General features: G+C 45.1%; 1 protein-coding gene across 1 annotated transcript in view; it reads left to right on the top strand.

The window, feature by feature from the left end:
* The window catches only part of OGA (O-GlcNAcase), a gene marked incomplete at its 5' end in the record, with an annotated part of 1599409 nt that overhangs the window by 1281069 nt on the left and 292695 nt on the right, over window positions 1–25645 (top strand). Inside the window, 1 exon segment of the mRNA XM_044056260.1 lies at window positions 8517–8709. Coding sequence (XP_043912195.1) covers window positions 8517–8709 — 193 coding nt within the window.

Here is a 25645-nt window from a genome sequence, read left to right as displayed (position 1 = left end):
GAAACCGTATGGTAGATTTACAGCGATGAAAAAAAATACAGATGTGAGAAATTTCTGCATTCTGAAGCTGAAGTGCTTGGTTAGGCATCTGAACCAAGTCGCTCTGTTCATAGAAGAACTCAAAAGTTATATAAAAGTAATTATAGAAATTTGTGCAAGACAGATGAGCCAAAGCCAGGGAATATTGAGTAGTCCATAGTTATCACAAGGAAGTAGAGAGACTGGAATACTGTGGTAGCCAAGGTTTGCAAGTAGAATCTTCTCGTGTCATCTCCATTAAAATCTGTAAGGCAGCAAGAACTATTATATCCAGAGTGAATAGCTGTGATAAGTACATTTATATGTATACCTATATGTAGCGCACGCACACACTCTTGCTCTCTGTGTGTTTCTGTATATATAAATATATGTGTGTGTATATATGTATATATATATATATATATATATATATATATATATATGTGTGTGTATATGTATATAATATACACACATACATATATATATATATATATATATATATGTGTGTGTGTGTGTGTGTATATATATATATATATATATATATACGTACGTGTATGTGTGTATATATATATATATATATATATATATATATATATATATATATATATATATATATACACACATGTTTGTGTGTGTATAAATATATATATATATATATATATATATATATATATATATATATATATTTGTTGTGTCTTTTGGTTTTCCTGGTTAGGGGTCGCTACAGCGGAACTCCGGTCCGCTAATGATTGGTGCACAGATTTTTACGTGCAGAGTTGCTAGCCCTGACGCACAACCTTCAAGGAAGGTACGCCAATTCACTTATGTCTCCACGCAGAAGACCCTCTAGCTGAGAATAGAACCAGACAGCTTAACATACATGTGTATATGTGTGTGTATATATCTCTTGGCCACCATGGTGAATTTTGCCCTCTCTTCAGTGTAGTACATTCTCTGAGTTGGTATATTTAAGTAGGGGGTGTGAGGGGTGAAGCCCCCCCACTTTGGTGGGTTTACTTTTGGTCCGTTTAGGTTTTTTCCTTTGGTGGCCAAGTGGTTCCTTTCACAGGGAAAGGATTTTGGCAGTCCATGCTTTCAATTGAATGCAGTTTCGGAGAAGTCGAGTTGGCTAAGTAAAATTCAATGAAACGTAATTTCATTCATACAGGCTAGACCCATATATATGTGTGTGTGTGTGTATATATATATATATATATATATATATATATATATATATATATATATATATATATATATATATATATAGATATAGATATAGATATAGATATATAGATATAGATATATATACATATACATACACACATATATATGTACATACACATAGATATACATCAACAGATGTGTGTGTATTTATGTATCATTTATACGTCTGAAACTATTGAAGAAAGTTGCCATTCTAAAAAACCCACAGGCTTTATGCTTCCTAAACTTCTGCATTTGGGCATCCTGCTATCCAGGTTTCTCTTTTGCAACATTATTAATATTGCAGTAGGGAAGTCATTGCCTTTCTTTCTGGTTTACATTGATGTGTTCTAATCTTCAGAAAATAGTCTGCAAACCCATCTTCAGCTGCCAATACCCTGAGTTTTATGGTTGTTTTCTTAGATGGTCTGTCACTAGAAATTGTTAAGGAAGTTCTTCAGGTTTATACCCTCATACCCTTGAAAATTTTATTTGTGTCTCTTGGTTTTTCAGGTGTGAGAACAGTACCTACTTTAGAAGCCATGCGACCATGCTTGTGGAGTTTTTCCCACTGTTCTTGGTCCTTATGATGTCCGTCCTATTCCCACATTGCAGTATTCTTACTGAACATTGGCTCCTATACAAAAGCTTAAGCCTGGTTGCTGTTGGTACATGGGAGGTCATATGCAGGGCTATAAACCAGGTACCTTAAATGTGACGTCTGCACGCACCAACCTCAGAACTTTTCTGCCACAGTCTAACATTTTATACCTGGAATAAATTGTATTTTGAGGACTCACAACAGTAGTGCTCTCTTTTGTTTTAACAATCTAACATAAGATCGATCGCATCGCTCCTCTACTATCAAGATGTCTAAAGCTACGTATCCCGTTGGGAAATTCTTAAAATTTATTATCGCTTGATCTTGGTTTGCTTGCTTGTTCTTAGCTGATATCCGCCAAGAAAGTTAAATGCTGATGCAGATGTCAAATTCCGCATAAGGACTCCCTTGACCATTGCATATTCTGTTTAGGCTAGGACCACGACCATACCTCCTGCGCCATTGGCCGATCCTTTGTCCTTAAAATGCTTAGAAGCAGCCTAGCCGCCCTTAATCTATATTTGAAAAATCAGAGGCTTAAAAAGTTAACGCTTAGGATGCATCCTGAACTGGCTGCCCAGGTGGAACCACCACATTAAAAGGCCAAGATTTCATGGCCTACTACCTCTGCCACTCCGTCGTCAGACGTCCTGCAGACCGCAGATGTAGGGGTTGAGGGACGTCTGCTAGAGCCGTCTACTTCAGCTCTCCTTGAGGAAGTTGCTTCTGAAGTACCAGCTGGCATGTCCGCGGAGGTTTCTCAGATGTCTCTTTCTGCCGAAGTCTAGGGGGAACCAGGCTCCACTGGGCACCTGTCTGGGATACAGCAATCTGAAACTAGACCTTTTCCCAAAACTACCCTTTAAAAAGAAAGCAAAAAAGCAAACGGCTTTCTCCCTCTTCTGAAGGGCTACCTGACTGGCACGCTTTTACACAGTCATTGATGCAGGACTTCATGGCCCTTAAGCCCTTGTCCTCTTCACCCCCCTCTCCCCACTATCCTAGTGCTTAGGCCAGAGCCTGCCTCAGTTACTTCTATGACACCTCCCTCTTCACAAGAAGAAGAGGAGGTTTTTTTCCTCATCATTAGATGAGTCTATTTCTTACTCATCACAAATAGCTTCTCCCCTGGAATACTATTCCCCAGATGAGGAATCCATAGAAGGGAAATCTCCTACAGAAATCATCACTTTTGGGGAAACCATTACTAAAATGAAAGAGTATTTCGAATGGGATACTTCACAAATGACTGAAACTGAAAAAGATATTTTGAGCTGCTGCAAGTTGAATCTCCTTCACCATCTGCCATCCCCCCAGTTATACCTGCATACCTAGATGCATTTGCATCAGCATCTAAAAATCCTGACTCTCAGCCACCTGCTCCTAAGAGACCCAATCGTTTCTATAAGTTGTCTGATGACCACAAATTTCTTGTAAATCCCCCCTTGGCGGACCCTGCATTGATAGTCAAGACTGATTCCATCCACGTCCCTTCTGCCTACTGACGATAGCAAGAATATGGACAGGCTGGGCAAGAAGGTTTATACCTCCTCCACCCTAGCCTTCAGAGCCATTAACTACCAAACCCATATGATTAAGTATGCCTCGGATTTGGTATCCCAAACATCTACACTTATATCCTCCATGCCTGACTCTCCCAACAAGACAGTAGTAGCATCAAAACTGACCTGGCATCCCAGGTAGCCAGGCACTCTATTAGATGCAGTTATGATGCACTAGAGGCTTCTGCTAGATCTGCTGCATCTGTGCTTCGCAGATACTCACGGCTTTGGCTACAACTATTGCCTGAAGATTTCAAATCTAAACTTCTAGATGTCCCACTAGACCACAACCTCCTGTTGTGAAAACAGTCTGCTGAACTGTTTAAGAACCTTCAGGAGAAGAGCAAGGAGCTATAAGACTTTAATCGTCTTCTGATATATCCTATACCAAAATACCACAGAAACTGTCCAGCTAAGACCTCCTATGTCCAAAGAACCCCCTCCAATGCTGCTACTCCTTCCAGGCATAGAAAAGGAACCAAGAGGCAAACCTGTTCCAGGTCCGCCTCTTCCCAGCCTACCCACAGACCGCCCTTTCAAGACAGAAATGGTACCAACAATGTGTGTCCTCCTTACCATCTCCCCCACTGGCTGCCCTTTTGAGATTGATGGGTTCTGGCAATAGTAGAAAAGGGATATTTCCTATCTTGGAAGGAGAGGCCCATACCACGGAGCATTCCACCCCCCACCCCAAGAAATTAACTACACCTTATTCCTCACATTATACAGGATTTACTGGCCCATAGAACCTGTCTCCTCAGGACCAGAAGGAAATGGTTTCTACTCGGAGCTATTCCAAGTACCAAAAAAGGATGGACCATGGAGGCCAATCCTGGATTTGCTTTTCTAAAAAAAAAAAAAAAAAATCTTCCTAAAAGTCCCTTCCTTCAGAATGCTATCCCTTCAGACCCTCCTTTCACTACTGCCACCCCCAGCGTTCATGGCTACTCTAGACCTGAAGGAGGCCTACCTCCACATTCCTATACAGCCCACTCACATAAAGTATGTTCTGCTGGGCCCTGTTCTCACTTTTTCTGCATTGCCCTTTGGTTTATCCATTGCACCCAGGGTCTTCACCAAATGCCTAGCTCCCACTGTAGCTTACTGCAGGACCAACGGCATTCATAGCTACCTCTACCTGGACAATATTCTCACTCTTGCAGAGAAAGAAAACATCCTAAAAAACCCTCTGCAGTTTTCCATGTCTCAATTACTAGGGTTGGGGTTTACCCTCAATCTTCCCAAATCATCCTTTACACCAGAGCAGGACAAAATCTTCCTGGGATGCAGGATCTGAACAGATTGGATGAAGGCATTCCTTTCTCAAGACAAGGTAATTTCCCTAACAGACCACTTCCAGGATCTTATCTAGACCTACCAGTTGTCAGCGAAACAATTCATGCATCTTTTGGGTTTTATGGCAGCCACTATTTCTATGCTACCTCTAGCCAGGATGCACATGAGGAAGCTACAGTAGTATCTAAAGAATGTGTGGTCCCAACACAGCCCCCCTCTAGAGTACCAGATCCCCTTCCTACCCTGCCTAATGGCAGAGTTAGTGGATTCAAGAAGTTCAGATGAACCCAGGCCTTCTCCTCCTACTCACACCAGTTCAGCATATGCAGACAGATGCCTCGGATCTTGGCAGGGGGGGGGGGTTATCATGAAGTGCCGCAAGATGCAAGAACGCTGGCAGGCACCCCTCTTGAAGAAAGCACATCAACGTAAAGTAAATGACTGCAGTTCATTTAGCCTTTAAAGCTTTTCTCCACCTACTACAGGCAGGCTCCCTTCAAATCTTCAGAGATGACAACACGCTCATGTGGTACATCAACAAGCAGTGGGGAACCAAGTCTTACCTCCTCCTCTGCAGACTGGCAATGCAGATTTGGGAACTAACCTCACAAAACAACTCATCTCTGTAGGCAGTCTACATCCCATCCCAGGACAACCACTAAGAGGATGCTTTCAGCAGATCATTCCCTGTGCATCATGAGCGGATGTTGCACAGAGAAGTTTTTCTAGACATTGTCCACCAGTGGGGCACACCTCAAACAGACTTATTTGCCTATCCCCAGAGCAGGGAACTGAGAAAATTCTGTTCCAAGGACCACTCCCCACTAGCCTGGAGAGTGGATGTCTTCACCATCTCATGGAAGGGACGATTTCTTTATGCCATTCCTCTCATTCAAAACATCCTCCTGAAAATCAGGAGGGCCAGTCCAAAAATCTAGCTAATGACTCCCTATTGGCCAAGGCAGCATCGGTTCCCCTTTCTATTATCCCTTGCCAAGGATCCTTTTCTAGTGAATGTACCCTCTAGTCTTAGCTTGTGTGTGTGAGCTTATCAAGGCAGGCCTGTCATACTCTTCAGTGAAAGTACACTTTTCTGTTATCTCTGCCTGCTTACCCTTAGACCCTCCTTTACTCTCCAGGCTAGATGTTAAATTGTTCCTGAAGGGGATCTTGCACATCAGACCACCAAGGAAGCCTATCCCAACGCTTTGGGACCTAAACTTTATCCTGGAAAAACTCACACTGGGTCCATTCGAGCCAGCTAGTTCTGCATCACTACAAATGTGCACATGGAAAACTATCTTGCTGGTAGTGCAATACTCTTACTGTGGGAGAGTACCACAGCTCAGGAAGGGTGGAGGTAGAGGTAGCCGACTCCAGGAATCCCTGCAGGATTGCCCTATTGAAACCTACTCTGGCTCTGGAGAAATGACCCAATCTGTAGTGTCTGGTAAAGCTGTGTATAGTGGACCAAGTGGCTGCCTCCAGGATGGAGACTGTGTCTAGGCCCTTGAAGAAGGCCTTGGTGGATGCTACCGCCCTAGTAGTGTGCCTTTATCCCCTGAAGTAAATCCTTGCCATGGTAGGAGTAGCAGAAAAAAATAGTTTTCCTGATCCAACAGGAGATTGTTTGGAGACTGCCTTGCCCAGGGCTCTGGGATGAAAGGATACAAAGAGTTGAATACATTGTCTAATGGTCTTAGTTTTGTCCAAGTAAAACCTTACCTGCTTGTGAACATCCGGGGAATGCAGTATTCTCTCACTGTCATTGGTAGGAGAGAGAAAGAAAGTGGGTAGGCAGATGGACTGATTTAATGATAGCTCATTGACCACTTTGGGCATGAAGTAACGGTTGAGTGCGCAGGGTCACACTGTCCTTGTGGAAGATAGGGGAGGCATACCATAAGAACCTGTAACTCTGACAGCCTTCTGGCTTAGGTGAAAACTATTTTTTCTGCTACTCCTACCTGTACAACACTCAAGCGGTTAGTACAGCCCTACTCAAAAGGCAGGCCACTCAGATCCTCCAACAAACTACTACTCAAAGTAACTAAATCTAATAATTGTTACGGTAACGGTCTATTCTTCCTCCAAATACCCAAGTCCTGGAATTCCAAGCATCATAAAATACTAAATTCTAGCAACACATCCAGATTTAAACTACTGCTTAAGGAACGCCTAACTGAAAACTGGCTTTGCTCCTGCACTAATCCAGGCTGATCATTCTGTCTTTGTTCTTGGAACCAAAATGCCTCTTCCCATACTAAATTCTAACATTCAGACTATTCCTTCTCTTACAGAATTCCAATTTCTCTCCATCTCATGTTCACTGTTGCTCCTGTTTTTATCTACCTATCTCAAGCTTCCTACATTTTCAACGTATTCCCTCCTCCTTGTTACTTCACCTTAATATTGCCATAGCTTTCACTGTTTAGAACAAGTAACATTAGCATAGCAGTAAGCCGCCATATTGTTCATGTACCATATATGTTTCTCATAAATATTTGTCACCAGTGCCATGATATTGATCTGTTGATCAGTCATTTCTGTATGGTGGCATAGGGTATTTCATGCTAGTTTGTTAGCTTTCTTTTTTTCCACTTTGTATTACTCAGTATCTATTATTTATTTGTAAACTATTTACTTCCTATGTTTACTAAAATTAGGTATGGTTATTTATCGATTTCTTGTATTGTTTGTAATGCGTTTTTGTAATGGAGCTTTTCTCCCCAGGCCTCTGCTGAAAAGGGTCACTGGCCGAGTCAGACATCCCCAGTAAACAAATGTAAAATAAAATAAGTAACAGTTTATTATGCTCATAGGGTCCTTTTCTAATGGTATTTGAATTAGCTAAACTGTAACTTCTAAGTCCAACACTGCAGGTGTATACTGCTGCTGATTTCCTTTTATGAAGAAAAGTTGTACAATATCTTTACAATTTTTTGCAGCAGCATAGAATATATGAACTTTGCATGTATGAGTATTACTGAAATGCCCAATTTTTTTCCCAAGATTTTGGTGTCCGTGCTAGGCATCTTACGGTCCTCATGATTGCTGGTTTGGTATTGTTCCTGTGCTAACCATCAGGCTTCCCATAGAGGGTTTGAGCCCATTTTTTTCCCTGATTCTGGTAGTTTCCAGTGTGAGGGCAGTAGCAGACCAGAATGGCCATTATCCAGGCAGCCAAGGAAACGTATTATGGTTTCTCTGGCACCCAGGCAATAAGGATATTTCTATTTTAGGCCATAACATTGCCCAAGATGGCAGATCTGTGCACCCATCTCACTTCAAAACTTAATTTGTGCTTACCATGCATGTTTTTGTTTTATCACCCACTTGCTTGTGAGCACCTAGCCTCTTAAATTCACAATCCTTGCCCGATCAGAGCCTTGCAGGTCTGCACTGGCAGTCAGTCATAATTACTGGTCTTTCTCCCAGGATGGATGAACAGAGATCAGTCAGTCACTCCCATTCGTCTTGTCTTTTCTTTTTTTTCTGTGCTCACCTGCCCAAATTCTGGTTATTTGGTTCATTATCAGGGTTTCAACCCACTACACCACAGAGCTGGTGCGTGGCTAGAAGTGTGTAGATGGAAACATGTAAATAGCTGCTTAAAATTATTTTAGATGTTTTCTTTCTTCCAGTGTTTCACTTGGATTTTTCTAATTTTTTTTTTCTATATATTCTTAGGTTATTGTGGAAACCATGTGTGGTTGATGCATGTAACTTGATTCTTGAACTGTGTAAAATGGATATATATGGTTATTAGTTGCTGTTAACTATTGACATTATGTTCCTGCAATTCATATAAAGATGCTGTTGCTTTCCTTTCACAGATTAGTTGGTGGTCTGCTTGCTCTAAGTCTTGATTACTGCTTTGTTCTTGAAGATGAAGATGGTATCTGTGGGTTTGCCCTTGGGACAGTAGATGTGAAACCGTACATTAAGAAGTTTAAGATGTCATGGTTACCATACATGCAGGAGAAGTACAGCAAACCTGATACAACTAAGGCCCTTTCTGAGGCTGAAGTAAGTTTTACATGGGGCATGCACTAAAATAAATACATAAACTGGCAGAAGAACTTATATAAATCCAATTTTAAACTGTAAGGTACTTTTTTAATGGCAATCCATTAAAGTTTATTAGATTAAGTTTTGAAATAAGTATGTTCCAAAACAAAAATATTGCACTGTCTTAGTTGTGCATACAGTTATATTGGGCTTGTCTTAAGCGATAAATGGCAGCTTGCTTCTTTGTCTTTGAAATGTATTATCACATTCCGTATTTTAGAAGCTAAGCTTTCGATTTATGCTATGATTGTGTGGTGATGGTGACTAAGATTAGCTTTGCTGTATGGTATTGTATGATTGATAAGATAGTTTGCTTGCTCAGTTAAGATGAGTGACCAGAGATGGTATTTAAAGTACACTAATCTAGAAAGAGGGGGTGGCTGGGGTAGGAACAGGTGGAAGTGATTTTTTGTGCCTTGCTGTAAACTTTTCTAATGTATCCACTTGAGCCAGAGGTGGTGTGGTGATCGGTGGACTTGGTCAATGGTAGGTTAGGAGTGATTTGATAAATGACCTGTGAAAAAGATAAGATAGCAGTAGAAGTTAAAATAAATCATTCACATTCAAGTCTCTGGAGTTTGCAGTGAGACAGGTGGCATCTACAAGTGGAACATGTGAAACCAGCCTGTTGAATAGTGGAGGGTAATCTAATGTAGTAAAATCTGATTGTTTTCAGAAAATGGCCACCAACTGTTGACAGGCAGTCCCCTTGTTACAGAGATCCAACGTACAGACGACCCATAGATAAGAATGGGCTGCTACAATGTTGGAAATAACGTGAAAATAAATAAGTCTTTATAAAGTTGCTCAACTCTTACCTTAAAATGAAGATTTCTGTTGTACTTTCTTTTTCCCCATTCATGAAGCTTGATTGCATGTCTTGTTAGACCAGTTATTTCCACCTTCATGGGGAACAAGAGATCTGATTTATGTAAATTTTCATTCATTCCTTACTGATAGGACTTCGGTTCCGTCCTCTGAACCGACATGGCTGGTACCAAGCTCGCGCCAGCCAAAAATTCTCAGCTAAAACCCACCCACAATGCCCCTCACATATTCTCTTCACATCTCGTTTACCTCGTTCCTTGTCAGACGTGCCAAGCCTTCTCTCAAGCTAAGTGTAGCTTTTTTGTGGTTAAATGTAGTTTTTATTGTTTATTAGCCATTTTTTCCTGTCTAAGGTTACTTCTTGTTTCTACTTTCCTGTTTCCTGACTAAAACCTACCCACTACCTTGGTAGTTCTTTCGTACCATTGTTGGTACTACTTCCTTTTCCCTTCGTTAGTAGGCCCTTCTCTTACTTTTTTTTTGGAATTTCTTAGTACTATTGTTGGTACTCTTTTCCTAGCTATCTGTACAAAAAAAAAGCTTTTTCGCTATCCCTTTATCTTCTTGTTTGGTAGTTAGTGTTAGTGTTATAATGTCGGATAAGGCTAAGCTTGGGTTCAAGCAGTGTGATAAGTGCAGGCGTAAGATGCCCAATTCTGACTCACACCCGGTGTGTTTATTTTGTGACATTTGTTCTAGCTTGAGCAACCGCATGCTGGCTGAACGCAAGAACAAGCTTATTCTAAAGGGTATGCTGAAGTCAATACTTCGCAGATGCTCTTTCTGGGACAGGGGTCTCACCACCTCCTAAGCATAAGGCGAAACTGAGTCTTAAGGTTCCGGCATCCCCGTCCTCCTCGGAACAGTCTCGACACCGGACTTCTCCCACACTATCGACACAGACAGATTCGGCACCAGGGTCCCTGTCTTCTCCCTTGGTGCCGTCCTTGATTATGACTCGGACTCTTACCACTGTACCAGCTTCAGCACCATCCTCCTCGGCGCAGATCTTATTTTATGACACAGGCTCCGACCACTGTACCTGCATCACACCATCCCCGGCCACTGTGCCGATGTCTTACACGGCTCCACTGATAATGACACCGGTTCCGAAGATAGAGTACCTTCCCAGAACCAGGTATTCTCCCTCTTATGACACCTTTTTGGGACAACAATTTAGTCTTTTTCTTTAGAGACTGGAATCTCCATCGGCAGCTTCCTTCTGATCCAGCAGGAGTCTTTCAGAATAAGATGTGAGGATTGTGGACCAGCTTTTGGCAGCTAGAGGATTACCCACCCCCGACCAGGCTTTCCCTCCTCTTGGAATGGAAGCTCTCACGGCATATTCCCCTGTCTATCCTTCTCAGACCTCCTCCCAGGTGTCAGACTTCAATACCCAAGGCCATCCAGTGCACTGTATCTCAGCTCCAACAGAAGAGGCTTCCCTGTCTGCACCGATTACCCTTGGTGCAATGGCTCCTTTGGAACTGGCACACTCTCGGAGCAGTGATTGGGTTGTCAGCACCGTGGCACCTAGTTCAGTGTTGATTTTTTTCTGTGGCGCCGTCTATGGCCACGGCTCTCCCGGCAGCTACTGGTCCTCTCAGAATTCCTCACCTGGAGGCAGGCTCCTCAGGGCAGAGTGAGCCCCTGGTTCCGGGCTCCCATCTCCCGGGTGGGCCTACTTTCCAGGTGATAGAGAGGGTTCTTGCTTCAACAGGCATGCAGTTGTTACCATTGGCATTGGCACCAGAACCCCCCTCTAACATGCAGCTGTTCCCACCCCCTACTCTGGGTTCTCGAGCACAGGAGCCACAAGACCTTCCCTTGAAGGGGGAACCCTTTCCCCGGAGTCCTCAGAATACCCCACTGGGGAGCTACCCTTGAAGAAACTCTGCAAGAGGAAGCATCTCGAGTCCCCTGAGGAATCCATCACCAAAGACACCGATTACGATGATGAGGAAGGGTCCCCACTTTCTCCCCCGGAAGACGTCCCATTTGGAGACATTCTCGAGATCCTCAAGCAGTGGGGAGACTGGAAGTCCTCCAACCCTTCGGAGAAATCTGTGTTCTTGCAGGCTTTTTGTGCTCGACCATCTGCTTCCTGGGTGACCCCACCTGTGGATGAGATCATTAGACTTATTGTGCAGCGTGCCTGGAAGGCCCCGTACAACATAGAACCTGTCCCCCGGAGGCCAGGTAAAATTTTGTTCACTCCTGAAGACCAACCCAAGTGGTCCAAACAGCTGGTAGTTGATTCCATGGTCGTGGAGGTGGCCACCAAGAGGGAACTGGCAGATGATAGTTCCACTGTTCATCCCCCAAACAGGGAGTCTCGGGCTATGGACAGACTGGGGAAGCGGGTCTACGCTTCAGCAACATTTGCCATTTGGTCGCTGAATTACATGGCACACTTTACTCGCCTCCAGAGAGACCTAATCTCTGAAATCTCTGCCTCTTTGGCATTGGTGCTGCCTGAGGAGGTGCGTGATACTGTTGGCTCTCAGCTAGCTACTCTGGAATCCATGTCGAACTCCTCGATGCACTTGATTTCTCACACTACCGAGGGTGAAGCTCGAGCAGCCACATCGGACATTGAGACAGCATGCTTGGATGCATTTGTGTCTTTGCAGACCCTTTTAAATCTTCCTTTTTTGGTCCCAAAGTAAGAGACACTATCATGCAGTGAGAAGGATGGAAAGGCCTTGTCTGCTGTGGGCATACGTTTTTCCACCCCCCAGAGATCCTACTCCAGGAATCAGAGGAGAGGAAAATTGTGGTTCAAGAATTCCCAAGAATCTTTTTGTGACACTCGTGATGAGCAATCCCCCCTGGGGCAAAGGGGGTAACTCATCCAGAAGACTCCCCTTTCAGGGCAGAGGGGGTCCGCGCAACCAGGGCACTAGAGATTCCTTCTCTGGCCGACCCTTCCAGCGCTCCTGAACAGTGGCCCGATTTGCTTTCCTCTGGAAGCAGTTGGTGGTCATTTTTCTCTGCACCTACAGGCCTGGTAACTCATAATGGATGCGTGGGTGTACAGAATAATATCCAGAGACTATCATATCCCATCCGACCTTACTTCCAGACCCATAAAATAAATCCCCAATGTTCCACCCGGTTAGAGGGAGGCTGCAGCCTTAGAAATCAAAAAGCTGCTAAGAAAGAGTCGTCCAACCAGTCCCACCAGACCAAAGAGTATCCGGGTTTTACTCGAGGTACTTTTAAGTACCAAAAAAGACAAGGGACTGGAGACCAATCCTTGATCTCAGCTTACTAAACAGATTAATCAAACCTCAAAAATTCTGGATGGTCACGGTACAGCCCATTCTCTCCTTTCTGGGGAAGGACAACTGGATGTGCTCTGTAGACCTCCAGGTCGCATATTACCACATAAAGATGGACAAACGCTCCCGGAGATTTCTCTGCTTCTGGCTGGGAGCCAATCATTATCAGTTCAGGGTACTGCTCTTTGGTCTCTTGACAGCCCCCAAAGTGTTCACCAAATGTATGGCAGTCGTAGTAGCTCATCTGCAACTACAAGGATTCCAGGTGTTTCCATATCTAGACGATTGGCTCCTTACCGCTACGACCAGGAATCTTCTCATTTTCTTACATTCATGGCCTTGCTCTTCGCCTAGGTATCTCGATCAACACAGACAAATCACACGTCTCCAACAAGCGCACTGGAATTCATTGGAGCAATCTTTGACACAACATCCTGTCAAGCTTCCCTTCCTCCTTACAGGCTTTTAAAAATATGAAACCAGATTCAAGTCCTCCTTCCTCAGAGATTTGTACCAGCATGCCTTGTACTACAACTATTGGGCTCTGTGGCAGCAAGCAATTACCTTAGCACCACTGGCTAGGTTGCACATGAGACTATTAACAATGGCATTGTTCATCACAATGGTCGATCTTAACCCACCCACTCGACCACATGATATGCCTTACAAACCTTTGCAAGAAAGAAATGCTATGGTGGTTGAAGCCAAAAGCAAATCTTTGGTGTCGACTGTTCTGTTTTTCCCAGCCCAGGGCCACAGTGACCATGGATGCTTCCATGTTAGGGTTGGGGGGAGCATTTCCAGGGAAGGATGGTCCAAGGCACCTGGTCTCCCATGGAGGCCAATTTGCACATAAATGTTCTGAAATTAAGGGCAGTTCTCTTAGCATTGCAAGTGTTCCACATGTCCCTTCCTTCTGGGACCATTACAATTCAATCGGACAGCATGTCAGTCATCTGGTACATCAACAAACAAGGCAGAACCAGGTCTTACCCCCTGTGTCCAGCAACCATGAGAATTTGGCATTGGGCGATGGCTTTCAGCCGCTTTCTCATAGCAATGCACATTCCTGGGAGTTCCAATCTTATTGTAGACAACCTGAGCAGGAACATTGTGATGGCACATGGAGTGGTCCCTCAATCCAATAATAGCGGCTCAAATCATCCGCTGCTGGGGCAGGCTTTACTGTGATCTTTTTGCTGCACCCCTTAACAAATGCAGAAGCTACTTTGCCCTGGTCCTCCCTCAGGGGGAGTCGCCGAGGGATGCTCTGATGCACGATTGGTCCCCGGGTCTACTGTACGCCTTTTCCCCCATCCCGAAATTTCTACAGAAAGCTCAGTGGTTGAGAAGCAAAGTGATCCTTATTGGCCGCATCAAGTCTGGTTCCCATTCCTATGGCCTCATCTGATTCACAGCCCGTGGATCTTGGATCAGTCCCAAGGACTGCTGTCTCATCCTCAGGGACTAATTCACCCCAACCTCCACAGCCTCATGCTCACAGCTTGGTTTCTCCATTTCCGATGATTGCCAGGCTACCTTATATTTCATCCCTGTTCGTGAGATCCTTCTGGCTCTGTACAAACCTTCCACCAGAAAAATTTATTCCAGTAAGTGGACTAGGTTCTCTAGATGGGCCAAAGAACATAACATGGACCCCTTTTCCATGCCTGTTCAGAAGATCCTACAATACCTCACTACCCTGTTGCATGCATGAGCTTCAGCATTGACAGTTAGTGCATTTAGCAGCTATTGAAAACTTTCACAATGGAATTGACTATTCATCTGTTATGTTACACCAACTGTGCAAAACCTTCATGAAAGGAAGTATTGCATATTAATCCTCCTGTCAAGCCTCCTATTGAGCCATGCGATTTAACTTTGGTACTTCAGTCGTTAACGAACCCTCCCTTTGAGTCTTCAAACTCCTGTGATAAAAATGTTTTGTCTTTGAAAACTCTACTTCTAGTAGCCCTTACCTCAGCGAGAAGATTATCTGAGTTGCAGGCCTTAAGTGTCAAGAGGCCATAACTTGATTTTTTCTCTACGTACTAACCCCTCCTTTTTGCCCAAGGTCATTTCTGATTTTTCCATTAGCCAAGCTATTGACCTACCGGTTTTCTTTTCCCACCATTCAAATAGAGGGGAATACCTTCTGCATACCCTCTATGTTCATAGGCAACTTCGTTTCTACTTGGACAGAACTAAATCTTTAAGAAAAATGGATCAATTGTTTGTGACCTTTGCAGGACCCAGAATGGGTAAGCCTGTTTCCAAAATGACTATCATCTTGGCTCAGAAACGCCATTACTTTAGTCTACCATCAAAACAAAGTGTCCTTGCCTTCCAAAATAAAGGCTTACTCTACTAGATAGATAGCTACCTCAGTGGCCTTTCATTCCAGAGCCTCTACGGATGATATCTGCACAGCAGTCACTTGGGCAAGACCTCATATCTTTGTCACTCATTGCAAACTGGATTTGGCTTCCAGGGGGCAAGCATCTTTTGGTTCTTTGGTGCTCAGGAATGTCCTTCCTTAGGGCCACCCAGGACTCTAGTAGCTGGGGACTCAGTACTGTCAGTAAGGATAATGACTATTTGCACATCAGATAAAGAAGTTGTCTTACCATAGTGTTCCATCTGTGTTGTAGATCTTCATTCATTCATTACTTCCTGCCCTCCTTCTCCCTGCCTGAACTCCAGGTTGTCTTTATTAGTTAAGGTACCTGCTCAGACAGAGCCTCCTACTATCACTATTATTATTTCTATACTGTAAGGGTGGGCAAACTTGATCTGAAGAGACTGAGAGGGGCATTGTGGGTAGGTCTTAGCTGAGAGGTTTTGGCTGGCCCAAGCTTGGTACCGGCTGTGTCGGTTCCAAGGATAGAACCGAAGTTCTATCAGTAATGAATGAATGAATGAAGATCTGCAATACAGATGGAACGTTTTGGTAAGACATAACTTCTTTTTCCAGTTGGTTAAGAGATCGCTGTGTTGTTGATCTGGTTGGTCAAGACTGCTGGCTTGTGCAGTACGCAGTATTGAAGCAGTTATTGTACTCTACAGTAGAATGAACAAATGGCATTGTGGCTCACTAGGGTCTACATGACAGTAATAGGTCTGGCAGAAGTCTAAAAGTTCAGGAAAGAGTGGAAAAGATTTGTGGGTGATGCCTGTGGTACAGAAATGTGAAGTGAAGCTTAAAAAGAGGCAAGTTTAACATATCTTGTTTTGTCTGTAACGTTCTACTGTACTGTATTGCAGTACAGTAGAATGTTCCATTTATGTGTTTCAACTTGAATATAAATTTGACTTAAGGACAGACTAAAAAACAGATCTCGTCCTTAACCCGAGGACTGCCTGTACTTTAAGTCCAAAAAAAGGCAAAACACTGTAACGTCTACAGCTGTGTAGGTATGGCGTTATTGGCGTTAAATGTTTTAATAGACTTATAAAGAGTCAGTGGACATTTAGAAACACTTGTGCTGAGTCTACATTTAGAAACCATGTTGCTGAGACACGTCTGTCCTTAAGGGGTAATTTGCAGATTTCCTGTAACCCTCCTTCATGGTGATTTAAGTTATTACACAGTGAAGAGTGGTTTGCCAGGATCATCTTTATATTTATACCATGTGACTGTTGTGTGACCTTTTCACTTTTTGATTTGATTCTTGTACAGAGGTAGCATTGCAGCACAAGTAGTGCTGGAAAGGCTGGCAGGTGGTGACCTGGGACATTATGTAAAACAAAAACGAAGAAATGACCAGCACAGCTGAACTAAAATAATAAAATGTATTCAAGGCAGTGAGCACATTTGTGCATAAGCCCTTCTTTAGACTGAATAAACTTAAGCACTCAGATGCACTTAAATACTACAACTCAGTTAAAAAAAGACACAAAATACCAACACCTATAGAATAATCACCATAACATTCTAATGCCTGACCTTGTGTGTCTTCAGATTAGGTCTGAGGGGGAATACTGTTATTCAAGCCAAAATTCCTGTCAGCTTGTAAAATTAAAATCCAACTTAATTCATTATTTTCTGTTCTATTAATTTAATTATTTTAAACCACCCCGATATTTCTACTTGTTAACTGAATCACCTTGAACAAAAAAGTGTGACCAATATTAGATTTAATATGCTTGTACAATGCATTTGTATTAATCTCTTCTGATTTCACTGACATGTTCAAGAACTCTTTCTTTCAGACTTGTTTGTCATGCCAACATAAAAACAGGAGCAATCTACAAATTGCAAGGTATACCAAATTTCTGCTTTTACAATTGGCGTAAAATTTAAATTCATACTTGATTTGAGTGGTAGAATGTACAAAATAAGGGGTGTCCGAGATGTAAGAGCATGCCTTGCAGCAATGACAGGGGTGTATACGAAATCTAGAAGAAAAAACACATAGCTCATACTCCATATTATTCTTGAAACCTTTGCTTTAAGTTCTAAGCATTCCTAAAATAAAACTGTGGTTGTTCACCTACAATCTTTCTTATACCCTCATCTGCTAAAAGGATCAGCCAATTCCTTTTCATAACATTGCATATATCATTGTTATTGTTTGAACAGGTAAAAGCAATTTGTAAACAACTGGGAGCATGGTGCAAGCTTTTATTATTCCTATTCACATTCCGAAAAATAGAGCTTCCCATGTAATGACTGTAACTCCTTAACATGAGTCGGTTTCAACATCCTCATTAGGGGTATAACCTCTTGCATGAAATTCATTACTAAGAGACTCATACCTGTTATCCAAACTCTTATCATTCGTATATAATCTTGAGGTTCTCAAAAATTGTCCTTTCAACACATCACGATAGCTATAAGTCGGATGCATGTTGGTTCTATGTAATTTAGTATTTCTTTGGCATGGTTTCCTGAACATTTTTGTTTCAAGCCCACCAAGAGACTTATTTTGAAATATGCACATCTAAAAAATCAACAGAGGAGTCAGAAGCACGAACAGTAAATCTAAGAAAATCTGTAGTACTATTTAGCCACAGGGTAAAAGAATTAAGCAATTCATGCGAGACCTGCCATAAAATACCTATTATAGGCCTTTATATTATCAGAGTAAATGTTGTTGGCAAAAATATAATCTGAAGTAGGCAGACTTCATTTGTCTGCAACCTGTGGGAATCGGATCCGACATCGGATCCGAGCTGGCAGTTCAAAAGCTTTAGGATCCGAGCTCCTAGCTCCTCCCTCTACCCATAATCCCCTGCCAAGCCCTCACTGACCTCAGATTTCGTTTGTTGCGTTTCAAGTACCTGACTGATTTTGCGAGCTCCTATTAGCAAGTACTTTTCAAGTATATTTTGACAGAAAGATTTCTGTTTCTTCTAAAAATTTTACTAGTGTGAGTGTTATTAGGCTTTCTCCTCCCTTTAGTTTAATTTTTTTCTCGGGTTTAGCGTAGTTGTGTGTGTTGGTGTGCGTTTTGTTTTAGGCCTGTTAGGGTGTAGACATGTCAGAAGCCCCTAAGGCTATATTTTCCAAATGTACCAAGTGTGGCCACAAGCTTTCTCCAGCCGATGGCCACACTCTGTGCGTTAAATGTCTGGGGGTTGAACACCTGTCATCTGGTTGTACCATATGTGCAGGGTTCAACCCCCGGGCTTTAATGGAGCGGAGGTCGAAGTTGGTTCTGGCGGGACTTCTCCCTCCTGACTCTGCTTCGGCCTCTTCCCCTGCTAGTCAGCAGCTCTCTCCAGGTAAGTCGGTCTCCCTTCCTCCGGCAGGGACTCAACCTCCCACCAAGAAACCAGAGGATAGGAAGACCAGGAGGGACAAGGAGAGGCACAAGGAGGGGCACCACAAGAGGCGGGCCGAAACCTGTCTCGGCCCCCCCCCCTTTGACTAAGCGTGCCTCTCCTTTGGCTTCTAGATCTCCTCCTCCTCGTCTCCATTCCCCCCGGTTCTCTCCTGGACCCAAGGAGGTGGAGACTAGACCTCTATCGAGGTCACCGAGGCGGCACTCTAGGTCCGCCTCGGTGGCCTCATCCAGGTCAACATTTTCAATGTCAGATGCTGATATGGACCGGATGATGAGGCGTTTCATCCAGGCCCAGATGCAGATGGGAGTGCTCCTGCCCCCCCCCCCAATCCGGGAGGGGCCTCGACCACTTTTTTCACCCCCATAGCTCCTTCTCCGATCCGACTCTCGGGTTCGGAGCCGGGCAGAGTTGGACCCGGGGGTGGGTCGGATCCGATTGGTCGGTGCACCTCGGATCCGATCCATCCCTTGAGTGCTTCGGGTACTTCGGACCCGACCTCTCGGAGCCGTGGGCCAAGCCTCGGATCCGAGGGAGCTGGTGTATCTTCGACTCCGTCTAGGTCAGAGCGCACCGGTCTCTCGGATCCGACGGTCTCGGCGCCGGCTCTGATCCATTCGTCGGATCCGAGTGGGGGTCAGCTCTCGGGTCTTAGAGAGGTCGGCTCCCCCTCGGCCTTCGATGTTGTGGAAAGGGCTCTGTCGAGGACATCTGGACCCCCAGTCCCTGTCTCTGCTCCATCTCGCACTCCCTCACAGCTGGGCCAGGCTCCCATCAGCCGGTCCCAGGGACAGCCCGCCTCAATGTCCCAAGTGGTTCCCTTGGAACATCTGGTTGCTGGCGAGGACTCCTCAGACAGTCCCCCCGAGGAAGTGCCTCTTAAGCGTAAGTGTAAGAGGAGGCACGTGGACTCCCCTGAGTCCATTACCGAAGATATAGACTTGGAGGAAGGGGAGGGCTCCCCAAGATCACCCCCAGAAGACGTCTCCTTTGGAGATATTATGGAAATGTTAAGGATCGGGGGGGGTGGTCTGCCCCCAAGGCCTCCTTGGACGAGTCTGTGTTCTTGGAGGCATTTGAGGCGGGCCCATCTACCTCTTGGGTGTCCCCTCCTTCCGATCCTCTGGTGGACCTTATTGCCACCAGAGCGTGGAAGGACCCGGACACCGTTGAACCTGTTCCCAAGCGTCCGGACCGTATTCTTAGTCCCCCAGCGGACCGCACACATTGGAGTAAGGGACCCCCAGTAGATGCCATGATGATGGCTGCAGCCACAAAGAGGGAATTAGCTCAGGAGTGTCCCTCCATGTATCCCCCGAGCAAGGAGTCCTGCTCGATGGATCGCATTGGGAAGCGAGTCTTTAGTTCAGCAACCTTCTCCCTGAGGGCGCTGAACTACATGGCACACGTGATAAGGATGCAGCGAGACCTGATTAAGGAGTACGCTGCATCCCCCCTAGAGTCCATGTCGGCAGAGGACAGACAGGTGTACTCCACCCGTATGGCCACTCTGAGCGGTTTCTAATACTTCTATGCGGCTACTGTCTCACGCAACAGAGGGAGCCGCTAGAGCTAGCGGATCGGGCCTTGTTATGAGGTGCCAGGCCTGGCTCCGCCACTGTGACTTCGCAGAGCCCTTCAAAGCGACCTTCGCGAATGCCCCCTTCGATGGTTCTGCCTTCTTTGGCAAAACTGTTCGCGAAACTCTTGTCCAGAGCGAAAAGGACGGGAAGACGCTGTCTGCTATCTGAGTCTGCTTCTCAGCTCCCCAGCGGTCCTTCTCAAAGAACCAAAAGGGACAGAAGAAGATGTGGGTCCGGAAATCGCAGCAATCCCAACCTGCTCCGGACAGCCAGTCCTTCTGTGGCAAAGGAGGACAGGGGGGTCACCGTCCTAGAGGCAGAGGGGCTCCTAGGAACTTTGGGTCCAGAGAACCTTTCTCTGACAGACCCACGCAGCAACCCTGATGGGTTGCCCGGCTGCCCATCACTGGAGGCAGTCGGGGGGGGGGGGGGCGGTTTGAGGCACATGACAACATGGGAGTCGATCACGTCAGACCGTTGGGTGCTTCGGTTGATATCCAGAGGCTATTCAATTCCCCTTCGCGGTATTCCCAGATCCCAAAACCTCCCCGATGTACCACCCGATCAAAGGGAGGCGGCAGCTGTCAAGATCGTGCAGCTGCTAACAAAGAGCCATCCAGCGCGTCCCCCAAGATCAGACCGGATCAGGGTTTTACTCCAGGTTCTTCTTGGTGCCAAAGAAGACTGGGTACTTAAGACCGATCTTAGACCTGTCACAACTGAACCTGTCTGTAACCAAGCAAAAATTCTGGATGGTCACCTTACAATCTATCCTCCCCCTCTTGCGGGAGAACGATTGGATGTGCTCCATAGACCTCAAGGATGCGTACTACCACATTTTGATGGACAGACGGTCCAGGAGGTTCCTTCGCTTCCGGCTGGGAGCCAGTCACTACCAGTTCAGGGTCCTTCCCTTTGGTCTCACCTCTGCCCCCAGGGTGTTTACCAAAGTACTAGCAGTGGTAGCGGCCCACCTGAGACTCCAGGGAATTCAGGTGTTTCCATACCTGGACGACTGGCTCCTCACAGCTTCATCAAGGCATCTGCTGTGCTCAGCCAGGGACTATTTCCTTCACATAGCCCCTCGGCTGGGGATCACCATAAACAGAGAGAAATCTTCACTGGCCCCCACACAGCTTATAGATTTTATAGGAGGAAGATTGGACACAAGAAAAATGCGGGCATTCCTCACTCCAGATACTGTCCAACCTGAGGTATCATATCACGGCCATCTTACAACCTGCTCCGATGGCAGCTTTGGTCCTGAGGGCCCTAGGTTCAATGGCGGCAGCCATTCCGCTTCTTCATGCTCGACTACACATGCGGATTCTTCAATGGACCCTCCAGGTCCAATGGTCCCCGCTTTACCTTCCTCTCAACAGCCCGATAGCCATCAGCAAAGCATGCAGGAGCTCCCTGTTTTGGTGGCTCCAGTCGACGGAACTCCTAACAGGGAGACCCTTCTGTGCTGCATTCCCCCTAGCCACAGTGACCATGGATGCTTCTCGCCTCGGGTGGGGGGGGCATTCAGCGGGCAGAATTGTCCAAGGCACGTGGAACAGTTCAGAGACCTCACTGCATATCAATGTCCTGGAGATGAGGGCAGTGCTATTAGCGTTGCAAGCACTACACAGCCTTCTCCCTGCAGGGACTATTGCTATCCAGTCAGACAACATGTCGGTAGTACATCAACAAACAGGGGGGAACCAGATCCTACCCCCTTTGTCGAGAGGCCATGAGAGTCTGGGAATGGGCAATCTCCACCAACCGCTTTCTTGTGGCAACGCACATTCCGGGAAGGTCCAACATCCTAGCAGGCAAGCTCAGTCGCACCATTCTTTCCCCTCACGAATGATCTCTCAACTCTCTAGTAGCGAAGCAGATTTTTGCCGCCTGGGGGCAACCCTGTTGCGATCTTTTTGCTTCTCCCTCAAACGCCAAATGCGACAGTTTCTTCGCTCTACTTCCCCCATTCGGGGAACCCCTGAGAGACTCCCTGGTGCACGCTTGGCCTCCCGGTCTCCTATATGCTTATCCTCCACTGCCTCTAATGCAGAAACTTCTACAGAAAGCCAACAGCTTGGAGAGCAAAATGATTCTCATTGCCCCGTTCTGGCCTCGTCAACCTTGGTTCCCTTGTGTGGTCTCACAGAGTGAATCTGCCCTGGATTCTAGATCCAATTCCGGATCTCATTTCCCATCCTCAAGGGCTTCCAATTCCGAACCTTCACACTCTGAAATTGACAGCCTGGCTGCTCTAGTTCCATCCCTGATAAGAACTCCTGGTATCTCGTCAACAGTGAAAGCCATCTTAGTGGCGGCCCATAAACCTTCCACTAGGAAGGTTTATCGAAGCAAATGGAAGAGATTTTCTCTTTGGGCAGAACAAAACAATCTTGATCCCTTTTCTGCACCACTTTCGGCGGTACTGGACTTCTTGACAGACCTTTTCCAACAAGGAGCAAGCTCTTCCACAGTAAGGGTACAGATGGCAGCTATTTCTCATTATCATGTGGGTCATGACTCAACACCTCTCATGGCTGCAAAAATTTGTAAAACTTTTCTCAAAGGTGCTTTCCTTTTGAGACCTCCGGTTAAGGAAGCTGTACCACCTTGGGAGTTATCTTTAGTCCTGCAGGCCCTAACCGCTCCCCCCTTTGAGCCTGCAGCCTCTGTGGATTTGAAGTATTTTTCCTGGAAAACTGCCTTCTTAGTGGCCATTACGTCAGCTAGAAGAGTTTCTGAGCTCCAGGCTCTGTGCGTCAAACCACCGTATCTCTCCTTTTTTCCTGATAGGGTTTTCCTCAGGACCAATCCTTCCTTTCTGCCGAAGATTTCTTCAGAATCCAATATCAACCAATCTATTAATTTGCCAGTTTTCTTCCCCAAGTATAAAAACAAAGGAGAATATAAATTGCATTCTTTAGACGTTCATAGACAACTGCGCTTCTATATTCACAGAACAGTTGGTCATAGACAGTCCGATCAACTGTTCGTCTCCTTTGCAAAATTCGCACTGGGTAAGGCAGTCTCTAAGGTCACCCTGTCGAAGTGGATTTCTAATTGTATCTTGCAGGCTTATGACACCTCAGGAAGGCCAGCTCCTCAGAGAATTACAGCGCATTCTACCAGGGCAGTATCTACTTCTGCTGCTTTTAAATGTAGAGTGCCATTAGATGATATCTGTGTAGCAGCCACTTGGACCTCATCTCATACTTTTATTTCACATTATAAAGTGGACGTTGTTTCCAGAGGGAGAGCATCCTTTGGCTCTGCGGTGCTCCGGAACATCCTTCCATGACGGCCGCCCAAGATTCAGGTAGCTGGGGACTCTGTCCCACAGGTTGCAGACAAATGAAGTCTGCCTACTTCAGATTAAGAAGTTATGTACTCACCATAACGTTCCATCTGAGTAGGTGACTTCATTTGGATGCAACCATCCCCCCCTCCATCCCCCTGACCTTGCATAGCAATATGAGTCCTGGTTTCCCAGGAGTCTGTTATACTAGTATTCACAGGGCAAACTCAATCTGAGGTCAGTCAGGGCTTGGCAGGGGATTATGGGTAGAGGGAGGAGCAAGGAGCTTGGATCCTAAAGCTTTTGAACTGCCGGCTCGGATCCGATTCCCACAGGTTGCATCCAAATGAAGTCACCTATTCAGATGGAACGTTATGGTGAGTACATAGCTTCTTATTCTGCTTCCCAAAAAGACATGACCATATTGGAGTAGCTATTGCCACATGCAGTGCCCATAGCTACACAGAGTCTGCAGAAAAAACTCACCATTGAAAACAAACACCTTATTCTCTTATACTATTACTAATAAAGCATAAATTGATGCAAGTTGATTGTGTATAACTACTATTTTTATGCAAAAAAAATTCTAACTACATCAAGACTATATTCATTGGGTATAATGAAGAGTGTAACAACATCCATTGAAACTAATAAACCCAGAGCAGTCATCTAATGCCTGGACACAGTCAGTTTATTCAAAAAATGTTACCTCTCTCAACACAGTCAGAACTTTTTCAAGAATTGGTTTGTTTATCCTCTGCATAAATAGAAATATTTTTGGTTAACCAGCCTTGTCCTGCAACAGTTGGCCTCATGTGTGGTTTCAAGTTATTCTTATGAATCTTTGGGAGGCCATTTATAACATATACTACTGGCTTATCCACTAAAAAATACATGTGCAAATCATAAGGCATTAAACTAGTCATTAGGAGGTCATAAAGTACTTTGTGGGCCTTTTTTGAAATACATGTAACTTCTTTCATATCTGTACAGGTGTAGACCTTAGTATCAGCCAAGTGCTCATACATACTATTACTATAAAATTCAGTATCCATTATGACCAGTGATCCATCTTTATCTGTTGGTCCTATATGTAGAGAGAATCTTGAGATTGTAGCTCAGCAATAGCTGCACATTGTTCTTTTGTAAAGTTGTAAATGCGCTTACCTTTCGAAATAGGGAGAGTGTAACACTTGCTGTAATTCAGCTTCACAAACACGAATAAAGGCTTCTATAGCTGGTTGTAAGGGTGGATTGAAAGACCTTGGAATCTGAAGTAGTTAACTTCATTTGATCAGCAACCTGTGGGTATCGGATCCGAGCCAGCAGTTTTCCAAGCTAAAAGATCCAAGCTCTCAGCTCCTCCCCTTTACCCACAATACACTGCTACCTCCCTCCAGTCCTCAGATCTCGTTTGCCGCGGCTTCTTACAGCTTAAGTGACAAGCTCTTGGCGTTGGTGAGAGTATCTAAAACTATTTTAAAACTTTTTTCTTAAAGTTTTTTCGTGTGTGTGAGTCTAGTAGGCCCTTAGTGTTCTATATCTATAATTTTTGTGGTAAATTGTTTAAAGTTTTTAGTTTTTTCCCTCCCCTTTCTTGTGTGAGTGGGCGCGTTTCATCGTGCGATAGCTGAAGGGCCTAAGGCCATTTTTTCTAAATGCACTGAGTGTGGTCATAAGCTGTCCCCAGCGGATGGCTACACTCAGTGCGTTCTCTGCCTGGGGGTGGCCCACTTGTCTTTGGGCTGCCAAGTGTGCGCATCTTTTAACCCCCAGGCTTTTAGAGATAGGAGGAATAAGTTAATCCTGGCGGGACTCTTGCCCCCAAATTCTTCTTCTCCTCTCCCTCTGCAGCACCAGCCGCGGCTGTCCAGCCTTCAATTCCCCCTCCCCTGGCAGGGACTCAACCTCCCTCTGTGTCCCGGGGAGAGGGGGACTCTTCTAGCAAAGACAAAAGGCATAGGGAGAAGGACCGGCAGAGCCACAAGCGGCGGGCAGAGTCTCACCCTTCTGCTCCGCCTGCTAAATTAGTTAGCTCTCCCAGGAGGGTCTCCGGTTCTTCCCCCTCTCGACTCCATTCACCTCTCTTTTCTCTGGAGCTGGAGGAGGAGTCC

Source organism: Protopterus annectens, chromosome 14.part0, assembly GCF_019279795.1.
Source record: "Protopterus annectens isolate FY-2018-M chromosome 14.part0, PAN1.0, whole genome shotgun sequence".
In the NCBI taxonomy this organism is placed as follows: domain Eukaryota; kingdom Metazoa; phylum Chordata; order Ceratodontiformes; family Protopteridae; genus Protopterus; species Protopterus annectens.
This window is presented reverse-complemented; position numbering and strand designations above follow the sequence as displayed.